The sequence below is a fragment of the Puntigrus tetrazona genome, chromosome 15 (assembly GCF_018831695.1).
Source record: "Puntigrus tetrazona isolate hp1 chromosome 15, ASM1883169v1, whole genome shotgun sequence".
Lineage (NCBI taxonomy): Eukaryota > Metazoa > Chordata > Actinopteri > Cypriniformes > Cyprinidae > Puntigrus > Puntigrus tetrazona.
In genome coordinates this window covers 12,703,102-12,726,790 of record NC_056713.1, presented here as the reverse complement: position 1 = coordinate 12,726,790, position 23,689 = coordinate 12,703,102, and the positions used below count along the sequence as shown (strand labels likewise).

The 23,689-nt window shown below is 36.4% G+C and overlaps 2 protein-coding genes across 4 annotated transcripts; both read right to left on the bottom strand.

Annotated features, from left to right (window-relative positions):
- Nucleotides 1–517: 517 nt before the first annotated feature.
- On the bottom strand, nucleotides 518–8,731 carry LOC122359478 (uromodulin-like 1). Of its 3 annotated transcripts, XM_043259792.1 has the most exons (6): nucleotides 8,572–8,731; nucleotides 4,639–7,798; nucleotides 3,359–3,592; nucleotides 2,109–2,265; nucleotides 1,641–1,770; nucleotides 518–1,538 (listed from the first exon to the last, which is right to left on the bottom strand). In XM_043259792.1, the coding sequence occupies exons 1-6, from the start codon at nucleotides 8,651–8,653 to the stop codon at nucleotides 1,393–1,395; spliced, it is 3,909 nt and encodes a 1,302-aa protein (XP_043115727.1). In that variant the 5' UTR covers nucleotides 8,654–8,731; the 3' UTR covers nucleotides 518–1,392. The 3 variants fall into 3 exon arrangements, with proteins under 3 accessions (XP_043115727.1, XP_043115729.1, XP_043115728.1); XM_043259794.1 differs by lacking the exon at nucleotides 8,572–8,731 and having other exon boundaries at nucleotides 4,643–4,757; XM_043259793.1 differs by lacking the exons at nucleotides 518–1,538; nucleotides 1,641–1,770; nucleotides 2,109–2,265 and having other exon boundaries at nucleotides 3,504–3,592; nucleotides 4,643–7,798.
- Nucleotides 8,732–10,306: 1,575 nt separating this feature from the next.
- ttc12 (tetratricopeptide repeat domain 12) lies at nucleotides 10,307–23,341 on the bottom strand. Its single transcript, XM_043258366.1, has 21 exons — nucleotides 23,201–23,341; nucleotides 22,902–23,065; nucleotides 22,717–22,738; nucleotides 22,414–22,491; nucleotides 22,201–22,322; nucleotides 22,018–22,077; nucleotides 20,329–20,400; nucleotides 20,149–20,209; nucleotides 19,604–19,792; nucleotides 17,987–18,056; nucleotides 17,142–17,230; nucleotides 16,568–16,736; nucleotides 16,038–16,127; nucleotides 15,272–15,335; nucleotides 14,519–14,656; nucleotides 14,180–14,272; nucleotides 13,921–13,989; nucleotides 13,166–13,267; nucleotides 11,938–12,037; nucleotides 11,596–11,821; nucleotides 10,307–10,778 (listed from the first exon to the last, which is right to left on the bottom strand). Exons 1-21 carry the CDS (start codon nucleotides 23,256–23,258, stop codon nucleotides 10,709–10,711), a joined length of 2,106 nt encoding a protein of 701 aa, XP_043114301.1. The 5' UTR covers nucleotides 23,259–23,341; the 3' UTR covers nucleotides 10,307–10,708.
- Between the last annotated feature and the right edge of the window lie 348 nt (nucleotides 23,342–23,689).

Genomic DNA, 23,689 nt, shown 5'->3' with positions numbered 1-23,689 from the left:
ATTAAGTGATCTTCAAGCCAGTAAATCTGCTGTGCCCCTAGGTTGTCCCAGCCTGGCGGTGGGATTTACAAAGAGACGCATCTCAAAGGCAGTATGCTTGTTACTACTTAATTGCTTCTTTTTTCCTCCAACGGCGCTTATTTGAAAGGGAAACACATAATGTGAAACCTAGTAAGTAGCTGAACAACATGTCTAATCTTTGAGAGCGCTGGGGCAGCGATACATAAAGGGAAGCATTCACGTATAACTTTGACATCAGAACGTCCTACGCTAAAGAATGGTAAAGCAGCAAAGCAGCAAAGAAACTAGGGAATGTTAGGATGAGCAACCTAAAATCTGAAATTTTATCATTGTTTATTAACCCTCATGTTGCTCCAAAACTGAATTACTGTTGTTCTTATGTGGAACAACAAAGAGGTTATTTTGAGAAATGTCTTATTGTTCATTTGTTTTTTTTTACCTTGTTTTGGACTCCATTAATCTTCACAATTATTCCTCAAAATGTCTTTTGTTTTTATGGTTAAAACAAATAAGGCAAAGATATTACCATACTTACCCAGTTGATTGATTACATTAGGAATTACAAACCTTTTATGTATTACGTTACGTTTAAATATGCAAATGAGATGCTATCGAATTACATCTGCACTAATTGCATACATTTTAAAACAATAATCTTAACATAGGATGACATCAGGTACAACATTTTTCTTTTTCTTTTTTTTATGAGAATAAAATGTTGTTGGTAAATTACATATGAACAAACCTCTGTAAACCTATAGAATATAGACAGAAATGAAACAAAAAAATGTGCTGTAATTGGTAGTGAACTGTAAATTTTGAACTTAGAGAAATCTTTGAGAAAGCAGCCTTTAAAGATATGAATCATGACTCAAATATATAAACACAAATAGATAAAGTGCTATAAAAGAAGTGCTTAAAGTGTATTTGGGTTTTCTTTCCACTAGTCTGAATTTTTGGAGATATATTTTGAGAAATCCCAAAATTGACAAGTGCATGAAAAACATTTTTTTCCTAAAATTATTTTTATTTTTAATGACATTTGCGGAACCATTATAAATCGTACACTTTTATGCAGAGGAAAGAAAGGTTTTGGAACAACATGAGGGCAAGCCGTTGTATTAATTTTCCTGTTAAACAGCTGTCTGTTGACATTATTTACATTCAACATATTTAACATTCAAATCATGGCACTATGAAAGAATAATCGGGTATTCAAGAGGCCTCTTTTAACAATGTTAATAGTTTCATCGGCTTCCCAGTGCAGCTAACTAAACATAATGATGAGCAATTCAAAAACTGTCAGATAATGATTGAATGCTCAATGCAGATTTCAGTCCGGTTGGCTGGTTTGCAGTGAGCTCTGTTCTGTTAGCATTCACAAAGGGCCCTGGACCAGCAGTAGGCAGACCTTTGCAGACAACGTCTGTTTGCCATCCAGACAAGAAAGAGAGCCAAACACGCCAGCAAACAGCCGGCCACTGAGCTGATAATCACCACCACGGCTTCGGTGTCATCTGTATGACATTAACAAACCAAATCAGACCGACAGTTCGGCTGAAAAATATTTCCATTCGTTTGTTTTATTACCCCACCAGAACAACTTGGTAATAAGTTACCTGCCGTTTCCGAGAATGATGAATTGCCTGCTTCTTTCAAAACAGGGCCGAAAGAAATGCGGTTTCCCGTGCTGCGGAAGAAAGCCCCTGCTTCCTCTCCGAGATGCGCATTTCGACTCTGAACACACTGCTGAGATGAGAAATGGATAACCAATAATGTCATCATCCTGAAATCAAGCCATTATACGGGGCCAAAATAAATCCCCTGAATTGCTGCATACTTTGAACTTGTTTACAGGCTCAAAAGGTTATGCTGTTAGCCTACGAATTGCCGACGACTTCACTTTCTGTCTTGCAGTGACAGAGTAACAAGCAGGGGAAGATCATTTATTTAGAAACTGCAGACGCTGTCATCAAAACGGGGAGAGTAATGAAAAGTAGAAAATCTTTCAGCAGAAATATTGAGACCTCTTCAACGGTGATAAATGATCCCCAGGTTTTCATCTGTGAGGCCGGGTTCAGACTCACCCTCTCACACTCAGAATGGTTCCTCAAACACACGCTCAGGTCACAGTGCAGGTAAGCGGTGGAGTAATTGATCATCTGGAAGAGACTGATGGTGAAGCTGGCACTCTTTGACAGGACGCTAGGAAGCAGTCTAATGCCATGAGGGTCTAAAGGCAGCCTGAGGGAGTTCACATCAAAGAGACGCATTAGCTCTGATAGTGCGAACAAAACTAAAATAATGAACTTGCCGGTGATGCAAACAGAGGTGAAACGTCTGGAGCTGAAAAGCGTGACAATTAAATCCTGTGGATGGAGTGCTATATGCAAATATCTGATGGTTTTGTAATTAGAATAACAACGAGAGCAGTGGTTTGATTTAATGCAATGTGAGATGGGTACAGTTTCTGGGCTATTTGAACATTATTTCACATACACTGCAAAAAAGCTTTTTTTATATTAGACTATTAGATATTTAGTTTTTGCTTAGAACAAGTAAAATAAGCTGCCACTGGGGTAAGCAAAATAATCTTATTTCAAACAGAAAACAAGATTATTTTGCTTATCCCATTGGCAGATTATTTTACTTGTTTCAAGCAAAACTTACTTATTTTCTATCACTTTTAACTGTGTTCCTGAATTTTCAAAATCTTGGCTACTAGGAATACATAAAACTATCTAATCTAAAATTCATATTGGTACTACTTGCACACTATAATGGCATAGAATAGTGTAAATGTATTTTGTTAAACAAAAAGCATATAACTGCACTTCCAAAATACTTATTTAAAAAAAAATCACCTCACAGATGTTTATTTTGATAAAAGGTTTAGTACATAAATTTACTTAAAGTACACATAGTGCTGTCACTGGATATTTTGGAAATGTGCTTTCGGCAACAGAGCCGAGAAAGTGAATACTTCACACACCAGCAGGGACACAGACATCAGCAGTTTACTGTACTGCTCTAACAGCTCGATATAGGGACATGCTTTGCCCAGGATATTTATAGCTTTCTCAAGTTAAACAGTTTGAGAGAATGTTTCTTAGCCAATCATTATAATGCTGTTCCCCTGTGATAAGGTGAGTCATACAAACAGGAACTAATGCTGATGTATTAAACTTCCATATAAAAATATGGGAGACGGGATCCGTATAATCCAGCCATGCTCTGACCATCTAGCTGATTTGGTACCATAATGTGAAATATGGCCTGGTTCAAGGGCACCATGTGATTTCAGTTAATCTAAAATAACCCGAGAGATGCACATTACCTGGAAAAAATGCAGCAGGTGGTGTTAAATTCATCAAGTCTGACGGTGGGCGAGAGGCAGCAGGATTTTATCTCTAGGTTCACCTGGCTGTTATTTGTTTTGAGGGTGATGACGACGCGTAGGTTTCCGAGGGCAGGGATGAGATCTCCAGGCATGATATCTCTCTCCAAGTTCAGACTCATCTCTGCTGTGTAGTTGCCAGTGCCGCAGATATCATCTGAGATTTGCGCCAGCCTGGAAGAAGACAATCAGATGGTCAAAATCCAATTGAGCTTGGTGAAAATTAATCATGTTGACTACAGTTTATCACCATTCTGGCATCTCTATAGATTGCATCTGTATTTGTGGAGCTAAAGTTTATTCCGTAAAGTAGCATTCCATTCACAACCACAGCAGACATACTTCTATACTGATATCACTAAATTAAAATAAAATTTGACAAACATTTAAACAAACTACAGACTAGACAAAAATTAAGAGTTTTAGGTTAAAATGTCTTATATTTAGATTAAATATATTCAGAGCAAATCAAAATTTGTCATGGAGCACTTTTACAAAAAATAAAATTATAGCTTTCATTGATACTATATTATATTATATATATATTTTTTTGTATTTACTTTTTTTATTTAAGATATTATCAATAATTATTATTAGACAATATTTTGCTGAGTGTGTTATTATTGTGCTGATATTTTGAGAAGTACCATAAACAGCTGACTCCTGAAGTTTTTGATATTCTTCATATTCTGTGTAGAGGTCAGTTCACATTGATCTTTTCCAAAAACCTTCAACTGACTTTTACCTTTTATAGACATTTTAGTCATTTTTCCTTTAGTCATTTTGAGTCACACAACTGCATCTGAAGTGGAATGATTATTTAGTGCAGGACATTTATCCTGCAGTTACAAATGAATTTAATGTTTTGATATATTAAACATAAACATTGAATACTTTTATTTGAAATTGTTTAAATAATAAAAAGAAACTTTAAATGGTAAAACAGAACAAGTCATTAAGACTGAACAGAATCGCTTGATTCATTCAGGAACGAAACACTATGTTCCTCAGAGATGCAAAAGCTCCGTGGCTGTTTGGAAATCTTTTTGTTGTCAAAATAGAGCAAAAACAGGTAATATGGTCTCTAAAATCTAAGACGATATATATAGTGCCCACACCTATCTATCTATCTTATGCTGCTGATTTGTCTAGTACTACACAAATGCTAATAAAACTGTTCGTTTTCCACATTAAAAGTGATTTAGGAGTTGTGTTATTACCCACTGAGAGAATCGGGTGATATAATCCTCCTCTTCCTGTTTATCACTGGCAGGTCTGACATGAACTCTGCAGATACCCCTGAGTCACTTTCAGCAAATGGAGTAGTGCCATGTGAAATATCTTCACTCCCTTCCCTGGACTGTAATGAACCTTTGGGGAGCGATTGTGTCTCTGTACTTGAGAAACTCAAATCCGTGTGGACAATAGGAGAGAACTTTTCCCCAGTAACAGCAGACAGCGAAGTCTGCCCAAGGTGTTTTTGTACATCTTCTGTTGTGTCTGATCTGGACTTTTCGTCAGAAGGAAAGTTTGATTGCATCGTCTGTGAATGCTTATTTACTGTTGAGAAAAATTCAGTCTGGTTTTCAGCTAAGGTCACATGCTCTTTATGCAACATATTGTGCATATGAATAAGATTCAAAGGGAAAGTTGGTGAAGTTGTTCTAGTGAATGATTCAAGGGCTGACGTGTTTAAGGCCCCTTCTGGTCGTGCTGCAGCTGTTGTGTGCCTACTGATGCCAGAAATTGGGCTGGATGTCACGTTCTGAGGATGCTCTTTAACATCTGATAAATTGACAAACATGTGAAGTGGATCTTTGTGGTTGTCAAGTCCATGTATCTGCGCCATTGTTTCCTCAATAGATACTGACTGAAAAGCAGAGAAGGTTAAATGTCGTTTAAACTCAGCATTTGAAAAAGAAACAGGGGAAACAGTACTGTGAATTGGACTTCTGCTCGAAACTGACGTGAACGAGGTTTGATTCACGCCAGCAACTGAATGACTTCTCTGATCATGGTGTTTCAGAGTTGTTGCTTTAACCGTACCATCTCTCTTCTTTAAGTATGACTTGTTTTGAAGTCCAGATTGTGATTGCGGTGTTTCTGTGAGAAATGTCTCTCCAGTGTGAGCTTCAACGAGCTGCTGGACTGATGGGATACTGCTAACTGTGTAGCTGCCCAAAATAAACGTCCCTCTTGGGTTTTTAAGATATTGCTTGTCGTCTATTGGCAAACCAATGTTTCCCGCTGTCGTCGAGTGATTTAAAAAGGCATACTCACTATTATGTTTCTTAGAGATGGACAAAACTCTGGAGTCTGTTGTCACTGTATTTTGTGACTTTGCGAAAGTTGTTGGTAGAAAGGACTTCTTTTGTGGAACTGCATGAGAGAACAGGGAGATGCTGGCAAAAGACTCCTGAGGGTTTAAAAATATTGCTGATGTAATGAAGGCCTTTATTGTGGATATGTAACTGTTTGGAGTTTGATGTGTTGGGGGAACACTGAAATGTGACATGTTTTTATTGATTGTGGTTGTGTTTACCATTTTGTGTCTTGTTAATCTGTCTGAGATCATATTTTGCCTCTCCGATATGTCAGATGGGGCTTTTTGGTTTTGATTTGTAGAGTAAAATTGAATAAAGTCTTCCATATTTGTGAATCTTTTCACAGTTGCATATGTTAGTGAAGGTGGAATCGACTCAGCAGTTTCAACTGATACAAAAGGCTGTAATCTCTCTGAGGGAAAATGATTTAGAGGCTGATGATCGTTGGCTCTGAAGCCATGAAACACATTCTTAAGCTTTGTCAGAGGTGGAAGAGTCGCAGCTGTAGATAATTTGTCAAACTGATCGAGCTGTTTTGAAGCTTGAGGTGAAAAGGTTCGGGGAGCAGCAAGTGAACTTTGAGTCTGTTTCATGAACATTGTCTTATGCCTCGTTGTAGTTGCTTCCTCAGCGCTGGTTAATGAGGCAGTACTAAAGGCCATCAATTCACTCCAAACTGGAAAATTATCCATTCTGTTACTGTTCTCCATCACAGAGATATTAGATGTTCTAGCTCCTTTGGTGCAAACATGGGACGTTTTGAGTATAGATGAAAAGTTTCGAGCGGCCAAAGAAAGGTCACTTTTATTCAGGCGATGAAGGAAACTTGTTGTTGGGGTTTGGAGCGCTGGTTTAATTTGACGCTCTTTACTTGATTTGGTGTGAAAAATCGATTTGCTTTCTAGTCTGTCCCTCGCTGAGACAATTCTATGCACGAAGTCAGATATCAACCGCGAGGCCACAAATTGTTTTGTCATGTGCATTTTGCCAGCAGCTGTTACCATGTTTGAAAAATAATTCAGCGTGGTTGCTTCTAGATTCTTTGCAGGGGTCAGCTTTGAAGCGGAGAATGAAAACATTGAGTCTGGGTGCTTTAGTGACACCCCGAAGGGTTTTGGTCCATTGGTGCTGGGATTTTTGCTGCTTTCTGCCATTTTATTAACTATTACTTGGCTGGGTGACTTCACTTGCAATGGAGTATCAAGGATCACTGAACTTGGTGAAAGCAGAATCTTCTGTTCTTTTGGCTCATGCTCAGATCCATTTCTTGGATTTTGACCAAGTTCAGTGGTTAAAAGCCCTGCACCCTGCTGCAAAACTGAAAAATGCATAATGGTTGAATGGCTCTTATTCAAAGAAACCTCTTCAGTGCGATTCAGAGGGCCATCAGTTCCAAACGACTCCGGAGTCCAATTTTCAGTCTTGTTTTCATCCCAACTTTCCATGCTCTTGTTTGACTCCCCAAGGTTATCAATTACTGCTGGATCAGAGGCTGATACCATGGGAATGCCATTTGCAGGCGAAGGAGTAATAGACTCCAAGACTCTTTGATTCTTGCTTTCCAGCGAAGCATGAAAAAAAGCAGAGATCTTTTCCCTGCCTCTGGACAGATGAGCAGCAGGCGTCATGGTGTCATTCATCATTGACTTAAATTCAGTCTCAGCTGAGGGATGAAGCCTCTCCTCATCATTGGAGATCAATGAGAGGTCTCCGTCAGACTGAAACGTCTTCGCTACTGTTCCATCCTCGTCCATGGAACGTGAACCTTTATCATAAGCTAAGACAAAGCTCTGCCCATCTGAGGTAATTGCGCCTTCATCTGTGGTTGTGGTTGCATTTACTGTACTTGAGTGCTGCCTCTCATGTGGAGTATGGAACAAATCTGTCCCTGGAGAAGCGATTACAGCCACAGTCAGGCGAGCAAGGCTTTCAGTGGAAACTTTTCCACCGCTGTCACCGGAGCTGTTTTGCTCTTCTGCTGGCATAGTTGTTATGAAGGTTACGCTCTCGGTTTGTAGGGACTGAAAGCCTTGCAGGTTCTTCTCCTTAGCGCTCACTGAAAAAAGCAGAGTAGCAATATTTTCGTCTTAGATGGCTCATAAAATACACATAAACAGTCCAAGAGCCATTAAAATTTTACAACTGAATATACAAAATACATAAGGTTGCACTTAAAATTATTGCATGCATAAGGATTATTCTGTAATATAATACAGATAAGCAAGTTGCAACATTTGCCCTAATAAATAATTCAGTACTCTTTGTACTGTGTCACTGGGAAAGCACCCTTTCAAAAAGGTATTAATATGTTTTTAGAGGTAAGCAAAAAAAAAGTGTATCGCCCTAGTATTTATATATTTATATATATGAAATGTATATATAAAATACAGAATTGCACAAATCAAAATGGGCCCACTATAAAAACAACTGGTTTAAAACATTTACCCTGCATCTAATCAACAATGCTTTTATACAACAGTTAACTATTTTTCACAAATAAAATTTATTATTAGAATAAAAATATATTATTACTATTATTATTATATGTCTCAAATAATTAAGAATGATAACTCTGTAATGCGTATATGTAGCATTATATATATATATATATATATATATATATATATATATAAAACGCTGTTAGATATAATAATACTATATTTTTGGCATATTTAATTATATTTCTTGTATAATTCATTGAAACCAAATTCAAGCAACCTTTATTATTACAACTATAGTTTATACATTTTATCTTTAATCATTCTGCTGGCAATAAAATCACTTATTTGCGCTAAAAGTAATTACTGAGGAAAAACTTAGTGTACGTACCTGCGAGTCCGAAAATGAAAAATATGAAACCAATCCCCATACCTAATCTTCTCTTTTGGTTTCTTTTAAGGTACACATACATAACACCATAATGGAGTTCTGTTGAGATGCACTACACAGGATACTATCCAACAGAGCTCAAGCGACACTCTCTGCAGGAGCCTACTGTGAGCTTTACCTTGCTCTCTAGTCATTTATAAGTAGATTAGATTACTGACACGTGAACAAAAGCAAGCAGGGAAAAATAAAACGGATTTCTGCGTCAGTAGAATCCCTCATCACCCTCATCGTGTTTGACTGCGTATAATTTTTCATGCATGCCTCGGCTTGTGTGAGCTGCTATGATAAGGTAGTATACGAGTCATCCATTATTAAACAGATTCAGATAAGACTTAAATACAGTGTAGATAGCTTCTAGTTCTCATGTCAATTTATCTTCAGCGGAGTTTACACATTTCCTTCACCAGAAAGATTAAAGCTTAGTCTAATCTACTCATGGTCAATAACGTATATGTATGCCAAGAACTACAGTTAGGTAGAAATGTTATTTATCGACACCACTGTACACTTGCTGGAAAGTTCAAAGACAAATATCTCTGGGAGCCTAGTTCTGTCTTTAATTTAAGAATATATGAATGTAGTTTATAGTATGGCTAAAAACTAATCTCTTCTGTGTGCACTTGACTGTATCCTGCTGACTCTTTAAAAAAAGTCTTATATGGTTTCAGTATTTCTTAAAACCCTACCTCTTCTACAAAGTACTACTCTAGACAATGTCTGAAGTTTGGTATTGTTAGCATTTCTTGTGCAATTGCTCCTTATAAAGAATTATCTTGTTGCCTTACTCAGTAAAGTTGCTTTGGATAATAAAATAAATGCAAATTGTAGAAAAATTATATTAAAGGCACTATAAGCGATTCTTTACATCTTCCGCACTACTACAGATATCACTGAAATAGTGAAATAGGTGTCTTGAGAAGTCACTCCTGTCACTTGGCGCTGTAAACAGCAAAACATACCAACCTAAATGAATTTTGTATATATAAAAAACTTTTAATTTTGATGGTTTGACACAATCCACAAAAGTTGGGACAGAGGCGTAATTAAAGTGATAGAAATAGAAAACAGGACAAACTGCATCTCAGTCTTTGCCAGCAAAGATGCATCATGGCTCAAATTTCATGATAGACAAATCAGAAATCACATTTTTCAATGCGAAATCGCAAGGAATTTAGGTCTTTCAACCAATTAACACATACTTTTGTGAGAAGATTTGTGAAAAGTCTGTCATGGTGTATGAAAAAAAGGTTACAAATAGAATGAGAGAGGTTTATCTTCAATGTTAGGGGGGGGTTTGCATTAGCGATATGCTTACAAAAAGATTTTTTCAACTTTTGAATGAAAGTCAATGTTGGCTAATCACCCAAAACTCTGATGACTTAATTAAAGGAATAGATTAGCCAATAGTTTACTGACTTTTCCCATAATTTACTCACCCTCATGTCTTTCCTATCCCTTTATAAATGCTCTGACAAAGCTGAAGTGTTGATTTGTCTTTGAGTTGTCTTTTTGTGAAATCCTGTCCTAAACCCTGGATTACACTGTACTCATATCTGCTAAACCCTTTTGAACTGTAACAATATTGCTTTTTCTTATTACATCATCAAATGCTTTCTTTGCAAAGATTTCTGAAGTCTGCAAAGATGAGCAGGTTTTAAGCAAATTTATCTTCAAATGCAGTTTTATAAATCTTTTTTATTAAACACATGAAAGCTAATATTAATCCATTTATCAACAAACAGAATAAAATGTAATCAAGGCAACACACTCCCCAAGCGAGTCATTTGGGATGAAAGGAAATTGAAACGTTTCGAATATCGTCCCAGGGCAACATGTTCTCCACAACAGCAGATAACAGAGTCACATGTCAATGTGAGTTCTCTCTAATTAAAACGAGCACAGGAAACAGCTGCATAATCAAGATATGCCTTAAGGCATGACAGTAATTTGTGGCCTCACTTAAGATGAGCATCTTAAGCTGTGAAGCAAAGGACAGCATTCATCTCTATTTGTGTGTGTGTGTGTGTGTCCTGAGTTATGGGGTCATTTATTGAGGAACCAAATGAGTGGTAGTGGCTCACGTGATCAATCTCACACAGGAGTGAAGGATTTCTAAACCATTGAGCTCCCTGAGTTTCTCCATGTGCCTGAAAAAAAATCAAAACAGATATATCAAACAGAATTAGGTTCTCATTTTGAGCACACAATGAACTCAGTGAGTTAAATATAAAACCAGAGCTAAGAATATAAAATGCAAACAAGCGTGAAAACGTCAGCCAGTTTGATCTGCATACAAAGTAGGTTCATGTGCTATGTGTAATATTTTTGTCAGTGTCTATACCTTCCACTGTTTTCTGTCTAAAATGTCTTTGTTAGACTGCACTCTGATCTCAGAGGTTTGAAATCTGACTGTAAAGACTCAGCGTTACCTCTAAAAAGTTGAAAGCTCATCAAAATGCTGTAAGATTTTGACTCCTCTTTCTTGGACTGTCCTTGTTTCATGCTGACTGGGAAGATAAGATGTCTCAAGAACACTTAACTAACAAAGCTGCTTCTTTTTCACAGGCCTGAGCTTGTGGACACTTCATACATTAAAGATGAAGGGAAAAAACTCAATAGTTCTCTAGATCAATGAAAGTATAAAGGCTAAATTGGTAAATATTTAAAGATGCTCTCACATCTGTAAAAGTTCTTAGTAACAACTCTAAAATGAGACGAGAATATAAACGAATTTCCAATGCAACAAACAAATGCGCTCATATCTTAATCAAATCAAAAAGTGGAGGTCTGAGGTGTTTTTAATTCATTATGCGAATTGCAAAGTTCATCATCTTGTTAAGGTTAATTAAAAGGCGGCATTAACTTTTCACCTTCATGTTTCCTAGAGTATCGCTGCTGTATAAGCTTGAATATTAATCAATATAATACAGGTGACTGCAAGAGGCAAGTCAGACTTAATTATACCTGGGTTCTATTTTGCACAGCTTCCCAAGAGTAATGGCTGCATTCTGTCGAACGGCTGCTCTTTTGGCGTCTCCAGCAGCGTGGTGTAACAGCAACTGCACACAGTCTGTGCCTAGGAGGCCGCTGGTAGCTCCATCCACTTCTAAGCAATGGCCCATACACAAAGCTGCGTTCCCCACCACCAGCTCATCAATACCACCCAGGAGTTTTCTCAAAGTGCCCAGCCCTGAATGAATAAATGTGGGTAGCGCACACACACATACACGAAGTCACTGTAAAGCCACAGAACTTGAGACACGTTATTGAATCCAATCCTCTGCCTCCCTGACCCTCAGAACTCACGTTTGTCAAGCTTAACCAGCTCCTCACAGGCCTGTGGGATTGAGCCGGTACAGACTGTCAGGGCTTTAATGGAGTATCTGGAGCTCATCTCTCCTCCTACCTGACAGGATGGAATGACAGACACACAAGCACATTTCAGTTAAATCTCTACAACTGCAACCACAATATTCTGCTGAAAAAAAATCAACACATCTGGTGAAAAAAATACGAGAAATTATGATTGTGGCAGACCCCAAAGTTAAGCTCTTCGCCCTATAAAGCCTGAAATTTTTAACAATGTTTAGAAATAGATATATGAATAATAAAATTGGTATTGCTACAATGTTGTATGCATTATATCTGATACAGGTTTACTTTGACATGATCAGGCTATTGTGGGGATTTAATCTAATTTCATAGACTTTTTTTAATTTTAATTTGTGTTTGTTAAAAATTGTTTCAATGCAAAATATTTCTAAATATTTCACATGCCAGGCTTTACAGGGTTAAAGCATTTAAACCATTATGTTTTGTTCTATTTTGTTGGAAAAACAAACAAACAGGCAGACAGATAATTAAAAATAATATAGTAAATAAAAAAACAAACAATGCCAACAAAGGGTGACCCAGGTTATTTATTAAAAAATGTTTCATTTTGTCATTATATATTACTATCACTCTGTTCTCCTATTTGATACTGTTCAGTGATTTGACACAATCTGTATTGCTAAAAGCGCTAAATAAAAGTAATTGATTGATTAATTAATTATTGTTATTTCTGTTAAAATAATTATGTAAATAATTATTAAAAGTAAAATAAAATAAAATAAAATAAAATGCCAACAAAGGATGAAATATATAAATATGTCAGGGAGAACATTTATATTAATAATTATTTACATGATTTTTAATTCCAGCAAAGCATAAAACCAGGTAATTAATGAAAAACAGACAAATAAATAAAAGCTAGTTTTGCTTTCAGTTCCAAGGAAAAGAAATAAATAATGCTAGCAAAATAAACACATATGGCTTAAAAGGATGGCATTAAAAGCCATTTAAATTAATTGGGGGTTCTGCTGATTTAAACTTTCTCACGCAGAAAAACTTCCCATGGCTAAGATGGTCTTTACTGTGGTGCAAAGGGCATAAATTCCACAATCATTAGAATATTTAATTTAATTTAATTAGACTTTCTATCCTTACAGGTATAGTTACTATACTGAATTCTAACATCTGAAATAAGCTCTACCTTCAGAACCTTCAGCAGCTTCTTCACTATTCCATTCTGCACAACTTCTTGAGTGGCATCAGAAGACATCGGAAGCAGAACGCTCAGCAAACCTGCAGCTCTCTGAAGCCCAAACAAAACAAGATAACGTGTTTGATACCACAACAGGATAGATAGTACATTTCAAAAGGATTAGGTTGTAACTCCAAAGTATTTTGTGGCAGCTTGTCAAAATTGTAGTTCAAGCTTTATCACAGCACTAAAAGTCCACCACAAGGGGAAAATAGTCAGTTCCATTATATATAAAGGAAGACCAAGACAAAGTTCCTTCACCTTAATTGTACTCTGAGAAACAGCCTGACTGAAAAGACATGAAGCGCCAAGGCAGCAAAACCCAAGCAAACAACCTGGAACCTGATTTACATAGTCAGAGAAAATAGTCCCCAAGCTAGGGCCTGCGGCTTCCACGGTAATCATTATGTAAATTCTTCCGTGCATGCAAAATCCTTCTCTTGGGGATGTTAGCCATCTAAGGACATCCATATATTTAAACTCTAACTTCCATTTTTGATCCCGTAGAAGCCATATGTGTTAATGTTTTGTAGAGATGCTCTAGAGATGCTAATATGCCGGGCTCCACAACAAGCCACATCCTGCAGGATGAACATTTTAATAATTAATGTGCAGAAATCTACAGTTCAAACGTTCTGGCGGCTCCAGTCATCAGGGGTTGGGTTAAAGCTTGCCTTGGCCTTGCTAAAACGAATTTAACTCACTGTGATGACGCCTCCAGAGGAATCGCTCAGCAGGTCCAAGCACCTGCTGCTGGCCAGAACAGCGTGCTCCTGTATGTTAAAAGAGAGCCAAAAAAACATTCCCTCCAATTTTCCTTTGGTGTTTCAGACATGATTGCAACATATGGAGAGGAAAAGCGCTAACTGAACACTCTGCCCGTCCAAGGCCCCTTTGGCTAAGTGCTTGATGTTTCCTATGAGGGCTGGCCCACAGCCCGTTGTATTAAACTTCCTGCTTTACCTGGATAACTTGAGAGGGATTTGAGGCTAAGTTGATCATCAAACCCAGGAGGGGATAGAGGACACTTCTACATTCGCAGCCGACGCACCGCTCCTGCAACCAAAACAGAGCTTTATCTTGACAGTGCCGGAAATTAAATTCATGTCCTTTTGCAGTTTTAGCGTCTGTGGGAAATGGCTGTTTCACAGCTCATGCAACAAGATAGCACAAGGAGCTTAGAAACAAACCCTCCGAATCAAAATTCACAGTGCAAGACATCATACATAATTCAGCAATGCTCAAGGACAGAGTATTTGGGAGCTTGGTTGTGATGTGAAGGGTTATCATCTCCAAGCTTACCATTGCATGGAGAGAACATCTCCAAAATTCATTGCGTCCTGCTAGCTTTTTCCTGATGACCTCATCTACAGCCATGGTCCCGATCACAGAAATCACAGAAGCCAGTGTCTCGTGGTCAGCTGTCATGATATTATTTGACTACCAGTACATATGAAAAACAACATTAGCTGACATATTTCTATGATATATAGTACACTACCATTCTACCAACACACTACCAAAAGTCTGGGTCAATATGATATTTTGGTTTGTTTTTGAAAGATATAATATAATTTTAGTCAAACAAGATGCTTTAAATAAAGACTTTCATAATGTTACAAAATGTAAATAAATAAATATTTAAATATATGTTTTTGATCAAAGAATCTCAAAAAAGTATCATGATCTCACAACTCACAGCTCTCATTATATTAGTATTAGTAAGAGTAAAGTACATTTACTAATCATTTGATCTAAATGTGTATATGGACTGTAATCCTGAAGACTAACTTTCTGCCAGAGGACTAACTCTACATTATTGTATCATGCAGTATAGTAAAATAATAAAATCTAAATTAAATAGACTGTGAGAATACACAATTATTTATTGTCCTATATTATCTAGTTGTGATTGATAATGGTGGCCAGGTACAATCTGATAAATCAGACTGAGACAACAAAGTGTTAGTAATGAGAATATTATGCGTTATTATAATTTAGCTTATTATACATATTAAGAGGATGACTATTAATGATTGTTTCATAATAAATCACCAGCAGATGTTCAAGAGGAAGGGCAAACACTGCTGTAAAGTTCTCCCTTGACTGAATCTTAAATCTGAAAAAGACAAACAAAAATAACAAATGATTAAATAAAGAAACTAATTACTAACTAAAAAAGCTCAACAGACTTAAACCCTCAAGCATTAACGCCAGTAGGAACAAAAGATAAAAAGGGGTCATAATGTGGTGGGCTCCGATCCAAGCAGAATGATGGTTTCAAATCTCTGGTGCTGCCGACCAGCGTAAAACACAAAACAAGACAAATATGCCTAATCATCCTTATCTAGAAACAAGAGAGCAACTTGAATTTACGGAACACTTTTCATTGACTATCTATCAAACAGTTACGCCACTCTCATTTCCCTCTGTGCATGAAGTGGCCATTTAATTCTGTCTCCTGGTCACCGAGAGCACCTTATTCTATCTGTAAGGTGGTGAATGACTAGAAACGACGAGAGGCTGATCTCCTTCCCAGAGATAAATAGAGGGAATTGTGAATGTGATGGATTGTTTCGTCTTAAATGTGTTCACTCTGGGTTCTCAAGGGACCTGGGCTGTTGAGCTGAATGAATTTGAATGTGTCTTGATTTAATACGTGCGACTATGATGAATGGGAATCTAATGGACTCTCGGGTGGGTCGTGCCCAAGATTTCATAAAAAGGGGTGGTTTCACTGTCTCTGTTTCAGGTATTCGTCAACTTCGCATGAAAACAGGGCATTGTATATGGTAAGGGCAAATATATTGATTGTGCATACTTATTTTCAAAAGACAAGTTCTCCAGAAGTGTAAGCGCCAATGCAGAGTTTGTGTCCCGGCAAACACAGTTCATCAGGTTCTCTGCCATTCTAAAGGGGACAGATCGCATTCATTATGGGCTCATTAAAAGGACTTTAATAAAACATGCTATAACTGTAGGAGGCCGTCTGCATGCTAGCTAATGAGATGAATCACAGATATCATAGGAACACCACACTTAAATCAGCACTGCTTTATAGGAAATTGAGAAGAATTTGACATCAAAGTGGATTTAAATAAATAATATAAAAACAATATAAATAATTATTTATTTAACATACTCACATAAAAAATTGAGCATGCTGTTTAAAAATGTAACAAGTCTATATATCTATATTCCGTTTAATCCATTTTCTTTAACAAAGTTAGTCATGTCTAAATGGCTCCTCAAATATTATGTTGTAGATCATTAATTTGTAAATGTATTAATTAATAAATAATTTTTTTAAGTACACTGCAATGCATGCGATATGACACCAAAAATACATACTGGTTGGAATTCAGGTTGCCAATAAGTATGTCTCTTCCATATTGAGTTTGTGAGTACATGCTGAGCAATTCCAGGCTTTCCCTCTGTATTTCACGTACCGGTGATGCCAAAAGCTGGACCATGTGTTGTCTAATAATGGGACACTCCATCAACAGCTGCTGGTTCTGCTCTGGGTGGAACACAATAATTATAGAGAAAGTTTAATAACGACGAATGGAGACTTAGTTGACCGGTTAATGAGATTATAACTGAAGGGCACAAACTACTTACTAAAGAGACTATTAATGTGGGAGGCAATAACAATTTCACTGCTAGCAGGCAAGAACAGGATAAATTGATATTGACTTGGATTTAGACAATTTCACGAATGCTCATTACTTTTGAAAGAAGCGCAGAAAAGCAGAATCAGATGAAATGGCGTCAATACATTTAAAGTTTTCCTAACACAGACAGTTCGAAAGGATAAAAAAGAAATGTGCAAATGGGACTGATATTTTTTCCACAGCAATTGCTTCTTTCATTTTCAAGGTCCCTGAATAAGATTTATATGTTCACATGCTGCATTTCATCTTACCGTTTCCACTGCAAACTGTCCTCCATAATTTGACGACGGACAAACATAGATCAACTGCATATGGATCTTTTGAATTCTGTAAGAGACAGCTAAATACAAAAGAGGAAAAACTGAGATACTGCAAATACTGTAAATGTTAAAGTAATAGATATTCCAAACAAAAATACAGAATGATTGAATCATTTGCTTTTGAATAATTTTTTATAGCTTGAAAGCACCATTCCTCATTAAACCTAAAAAAAAAAGAGCAACAGGTGTATTCTTAAAAAACTGTACCCCTTGGAGAAATAGTCCAGTCAGTGTTGTTATTGTTAAACATAACTATTTCAAATAGTATTTGTTAATTTAAATAAAGCTAAAAGAAAAGTTTAGAGTTTATTTTACGATGTCCTTGTTACAATGTAATTATGCATTTAAGCACTGAGTAATACTAATTAAGTACTTAAGGTATGAGAGGCTGTGCTGTATTAAAAATAAATCACGGATGAACAACCCCTTTGGCCATGAATACGTCTGTTGCTCTCGTACCTTATTGCTTACAAAAAAATATAAAAGTAATGTAACTTGTAACAAGGATATCTTAAAGTGCTACCAAACCTAAAAGTCTAAATGAAAACAAAGAAAAAAACATTCAGGAAAAAAACAAAAACATGTAATTAAATATGTTTACGCTGAAGTACAAAAAAGATGCAATCAATCATACGATGATACTAAAGTATGATCTTCTCACACAATTAAAAATTAAACCTAACTTCTAGAGACCTTTACCCAACCTTAGCCATTTTTAAATGTGCAAAGTACATTCTGACCACAAACTGTCAGGTTCACTTCTTTAGCAACCTTACCTTCTTACAGTGTTACCGCCATTAATGATACTGAAGCCATTGTTTAATCTGAATAATGTCTGCCCAGTACCTGTGAGGGACACCAGATAAGGTCAGTGTTAGTAGGTGTTTAGTGAGAGCCATATATCAACACTAAATCACAGTAAGCCAGACTCAGACACACAATACGCTCCGTTCAAGGGCAAAGGAGAGTGCAAGGAGAATAAACAAAAGCTCATCAAGAATAAGAGAGCGCTGCCTTATCTACACAAAGGCAGTGTTCATTCTGTGGAAATACTAGAAATTAGTTTACAAAGAGCTATTCAGGTATCTTACCTGCACAAAACACTGGCAAATAAACTTTCTATTTGGGAGGGCTTTCAAGATTATGCTACACAATGTGCAGGCCCATATATTACCTTTCTAGAATACTTCTAAAACTTTTTAACAGAGGACATCTGCCTGAAAGGATTTTTGTATATAAAGTAGGAAGTCAAAATTCAATGGTAAAAGTTTGATTTAGGATACTTGGTACTTGTACATGTATACTTGTACTAGTATATCAATTTGAAGTACAGTACAAACACAAACATGTAAAAGAGATTGGGGTGAGTTGTCACACAGAAAACAATATCTCAGCAGCTATGTTTAAGGTCATATTTCATTAATGTGCTTTGTCTATAAATAGTTTGGTTTATAGTTAGATAAGTAAGTATAAGATATAAGTAAGATATAAAAATAACTTTTAATATATCTTTTGTGTAAACAAATGAACACAATATATGTATATACATTACTGGTCAAACTTTCTGAGGCAGAACAAGTATGCATTAAATTGATCAAAAATGACATTGACAAAAATTTTAAATCTTACAATAGATGATTTCATTTTGTAAATGCCTACAATTTATTACTAAACAACAGACTGATATTTAGTGTGACCTTTTACGTTTTATTTCATAATAAATATACATTTACAATTTTGCTGCAGGAAGCACTTTAAGGTCTGTGTTTATACCAAAATTGAGTTTCAAACAAAACCTCTCCCTAAAAAACATTCACTAGGGTAAGGTGAATTCTGAAAAATATTCACTTTGCTCCTTTCGTGAAGTGTGACAGCAATCCCTGGTTCTCCCTTGTATCTAGTAAATTCTGTCACAATCTAAACAGTCAAAAGGATTTGTTGTGCTGATCTGACAAAGAATCAGAATTAAGCAAACCCAAACTGAAAGGTAATGCAAGCATTTGCTAAAAGTCTAAAAGCCTTGAGCTTGTGCTTGTGATAGGACTGTGTCTGTCCTCTGTGGCTGATCATGAGGATTAGTTTCCTCATCATGAACTGCAAATGAACCGCAGAGCAGAATCAATGAGCTCTCCGCACAAAATTCCTCACTCCTCTCCTTTCCTCTCCTCTCCTTATCGATCCTGAGTGCAAGAAATATCGCCCTGGTTGCTGGAACAACACTGGGTAAACCGAAGGCATATTTCACACAAATCTGAGGTTCAACACTGGTGTAAACATTTGCTCATCCTACGAAAACTGCTGGAGTTAAGTGACAATAATTGGAATAAATGATAAAAAACAACAACATCCGATTACAAAAAACAAAGGACTGTGAATAAATGATGTGAACTTACAGTCTTTAATAGCCTGTGAGAGCAGCTCCAACCCACCAGAGTAGTAAAGACTGATCTCATTGGGTCTGTCGAGCTTCTTCAGCAGCTCTGCTACTGCCAAGGCCTGCTCTGTTCCCTTCTGTAGCTCTTCCCAAGCAGTCCTTTCCTGGAGAAATGCCTCCTCCTCCAAATCCACTTGTCTCAGATAAGCTATTGTAATGCAAATTAATGCGACTGCTTCATCAACATGTTTCTTTTTTGCAAATTCATGTGGAAATATTCTATTAAAATGCATAGAACGGGAATCCATGTGGCTGTTATTCCACTGGAAAAGTTCTAAATCAATTTAAGTGAGCAATTAATGTTTTAAATCTGCCGGTGTAAGCATATGACAAGAAAGAGGCAACATGAATTCAGTTTATTCTGGGAGATGCTTGACTAAAAGGAACATATCCAGACAGAGTGGATGCTAAAATAAAAACTATGCCAATCCTACTCAGGTGCTAAAGCATGGATCTAAAATATATTGACCTTGATTTCCCTCGAGTCAGATTTTTGTATCATACCTTTAACCATGGTTTCACGCTGGGGCTCCATCTCCAAAATTTTTCGATAGCAAATCCTGGACTGAAAGTAAAGCAAAGGCAGCAGGATGAAAGGAGAGAGGTTAGATAAGTTAAGGACTGTAAGTGTAATCCAGATTTAGACTTGAAAGGACTGAAGAACTTCTATTGGACTACACTTACCTGTTTGAAATCCTTGAGTGCTAGGTGTGATTTTCCCATGTGTACATACGCTTTAATACACTTCTCATTGCACTGTGAATGAAAGTTTTATATATTCATTAGCCACCTAAAAAGTATATAATAAACATAATAGCCAGTGGCTGCTAGAGAATTTGTTTGTTGGAGTGCTAAAAAAACTAATTAAACTTTAAGAGAAAGTAATGAATTCTTAAACTTCAGCTATCAATTTTTTATATAACCTACAGCAGTTTAAAAAAAGGCATATTTAATTTTTTTCTGTGGTACTTTTTTCTAAACTTCTCATATGCCACTGTAATTAGTATTGGTATTTTTTTGAAAAAGGTGTATTTATATATACACTGAATTACAGGCCTATAATTAAAATGATTAACAAGGCAGTCATCAATGACAATTCAGAGCAGCTTTATTTCAGACACAGATTTTCAAAACAAAAAAAAAATCTGTTTAAAGCAAAATACGTTTCTTCTCATGTTTTTCCCTTATACGAGCCATGAAAGAAATATGAAGGGTATCAGAATATGTTAAAGTAGATTTGTCTTTCGTTGTCTCGGAGAGAATATGCACTGATAATGCAGCTTTAGCTGTCAGTGTTTTACTTTCAAATTCTCTATAGTGAATTGAAGTATACTGTCTTGCACAAAGTTTGTGCACTGCTTGCTTGACCTCTCCCCTATAATCAATTGTTATTAGCCACATATTAGGCATATTAATGTTTATTTTTCAATGTTTCAATGAGAGTGATAAAAAACAGGAATGGAGGAGGGGGGTTCTGATTGGGCTGTACCTACAATCAGTAAAGTGATTTATTTTTCCAATTATTGTGCAAATTATTACTTTACCCAATTCATTAGAATTTTTACATAATTAAACTTTTAATATCTCAAAAGCTCATTTTGATATGTTTTAGGGGATAATCATCCTACTGTATTTAAAAGGATATAATACATAAAAGAAAATCTATTAGGTAGTTTGGAAAAATTATTTATTAATAAAACAAATATAAATTACACATTTGAATAACTTTGGTCTGCCAAATCACAGTCATATGGTGTGACCAACAAACAGAAAAACACAGGAAAAATATAAAACATACGTTCCTAGAAAGAACCCCAGACTATTATGACCGTGTCGAGGTCAATAAGTCTCAAAATATTATTGAGACTTTTTATTTATTAATTTATTTTAATTATACTTAATAAGATGATCAAAATGTCATTCATGCGTCATCAAATTAAAAAAATCTATATTAAATTAAATGGTATAAAACTTATGTGTTTCCTTTTTTTATCTTAGATATTATTATTTGTCACTGACCCAATAGACAATAGGTTGGATTTTCCTTTAGACCATAGGGATGTATTTATATATATATATATATATATATATATATATATATATATATATATATATATATATATATATATATATATATAAAATAACTTCTATTTAACTTTTTAAAAGTTTTCCAAAAGCAAAATATATTTGGCACAGCTCTGAAAAAACTTCAACCCAATTTTCTAATGCTGCGCAACTATCCAGTTCAATAGACACTGCACTATGTAGCCTGCTGTTCTCACCAGACAAGGTAGGATGAGAAACTCTCTGCTTCGGCTGACACTGAAAAATGAGAGGGCACTTCTCTGACCTCTTTCCCAGTGTTTTACTCACCCTCAGAGCCCACTCACAGTCACTTATGGCCTCCTTATATCTCCCCAACTTGATAAAGGCCTACATAATACATGAACGTAAGAGACAATAAAATCACAAGAGGGGAAGCCTCACAGGAATAGCAGTTATGATACCGACTTATCAGATTATTGTAGAAGAACTCATTCTGAAAAGTTGAAGTACCTGTGCTCTGTTTGTGTAGAGAGCCTGCATGTCACGCAGCTGGTCCAAGCCTTCAGTATAAAACCTGGCAGCCGCTTCGTAGTCACCTTGAGTGAAAGCCTCATTCCCCTGCTGCCTTAACGCTGCGGGTCAAATGAGGACAAAGCAAATCTCGATGTTGAAAACTGCAAAACACAAACTGCCCATTTCGCTCACTGGCTTCAGATTACGCACCATTGGCTTTTTCTTCCTTCACCTTCCTTCTCTGTCCTCTCTCCTCTGCATCTTTTTCTAAAATCCTCAAGAAATTTTCTGACCAATCGAAGGGTACAACAAACCGTTGCAAGATGTATAATAAAAAGACAAGAAGTGAAGATGAAGGTGAGCTAGTTTGTATTGACTTATGAATCATTTACAAGACTTCAAGGGCAGACATTCAAGTTTTATACTCGAAACCAAATTATTCAACAGAGACAGAGAAGACTTGTCAACTTCCGAACCAAGAACAGATAAGAGACTCCAATACACAAAACCTACCTGGGTTTAGACTTGATTCATACTGGATGTTTTGAAAAGAAGAAAACATCTGTTATTTGCTTTTGAATGATTAGGTATTAGATATCATAAAGCATGTAACAGTCACTTATTTTGTTAATGAAAATCATATACATTCAAATAAACTGCTATAAAAGTTAGTTTTATTTCTACAGACTGTACTGTACCAGTGGCCTATTTTCAGGTGAAGGATTTTTGTTTATAACAGTCTTATTGATTTTGGTTTTACATGGTTCCTTCTGCTCCAGGGTTGAGATGAATTGATCTGCCATAGCGATTGCTTTCTCTTGACACGACATATCGTTGGAATTTAACTCTTTTACCAACTCATCTGCAAATAGAAAGCAACGTATTCATATTTTTCAAACCGAAATTACAGTTATATTATGACTGAATAAACAGGTGCGCCACGTGAGAATAACCAGCGTCGCAGCGGGAATATCGTTAGTAAACAAACAGCACTTACTCGTACGGTCAACATCCCTCAAAAACCTTTCGAGGTCGTCGTTATCTGGCAAATTCATGCTTAAAAACAAGCAAACAAAGCACGGCAACCGAGAAGTTTTACCGAAGAGAAGTGAGGCAGGTTTGTTTACGGAAGCGTAACCCCGTGACCATAGCAACAGCGGCCACGTGCATAAATAAAGGAATAGTTTGAGCCTGCTGGTAGATGCTTGTAACCACATGTATATGTCTTAATATATGTGTGCTTGTAACTGCATGACTACACGGTCAGATTTCTTCTTTGATGACCACCTTCTAATATCTCTTATTCGGTAATGTCCAATGCTTTATCGACAGTAAGCTTTAGATTCTGAAAATCATCATGCCCTTGTACAAGGACAGAACCCACTCGTTCTTTCAGAAAGCATAACTTTGAATTACTGCTGAAATATATAAGACCAAAGTTCCAGTTTATGTTGGAGGGTTTATAAGAAGATGGATATGCTCCGAT

What these genes read in the sequence shown, in the direction of transcription:
- ttc12 (XM_043258366.1), bottom strand. Translation starts at nt 23,258, where the DNA reads ATGAATTTGCCAGATAACGACGACCTCGAAAGGTTTTTGAGGGATGTT. An exon ending in ACTGTGAGTGGGCTCTGAGG is followed by an intron (nt 20,401 to 22,017) that starts GTGAGTAAAACA and finishes TTTCATTCACAG; the next exon opens with TGCAATGAGAAGTGTATTAA. An exon ending in CCTCTGGAGGCGTCATCACA is followed by an intron (nt 13,268 to 13,920) that starts GTGAGTTAAATT and finishes TTTGGGCTTCAG; the next exon opens with AGAGCTGCAGGTTTGCTGAG.
- LOC122359478 (XM_043259792.1), bottom strand. Translation starts at nt 8,653, where the DNA reads ATGTATGTGTACCTTAAAAGAAACCAAAAGAGAAGATTAGGTATGGGG. An exon ending in TTTCATTTTCGGACTCGCAG is followed by an intron (nt 7,799 to 8,571) that starts GTACGTACACTA and finishes TGCTTTTTTCAG; the next exon opens with TGAGCGCTAAGGAGAAGAAC. An exon ending in ACCTGCTGCATTTTTTCCAG is followed by an intron (nt 2,266 to 3,358) that starts GTAATGTGCATC and finishes GAACTCCCTCAG; the next exon opens with GCTGCCTTTAGACCCTCATG.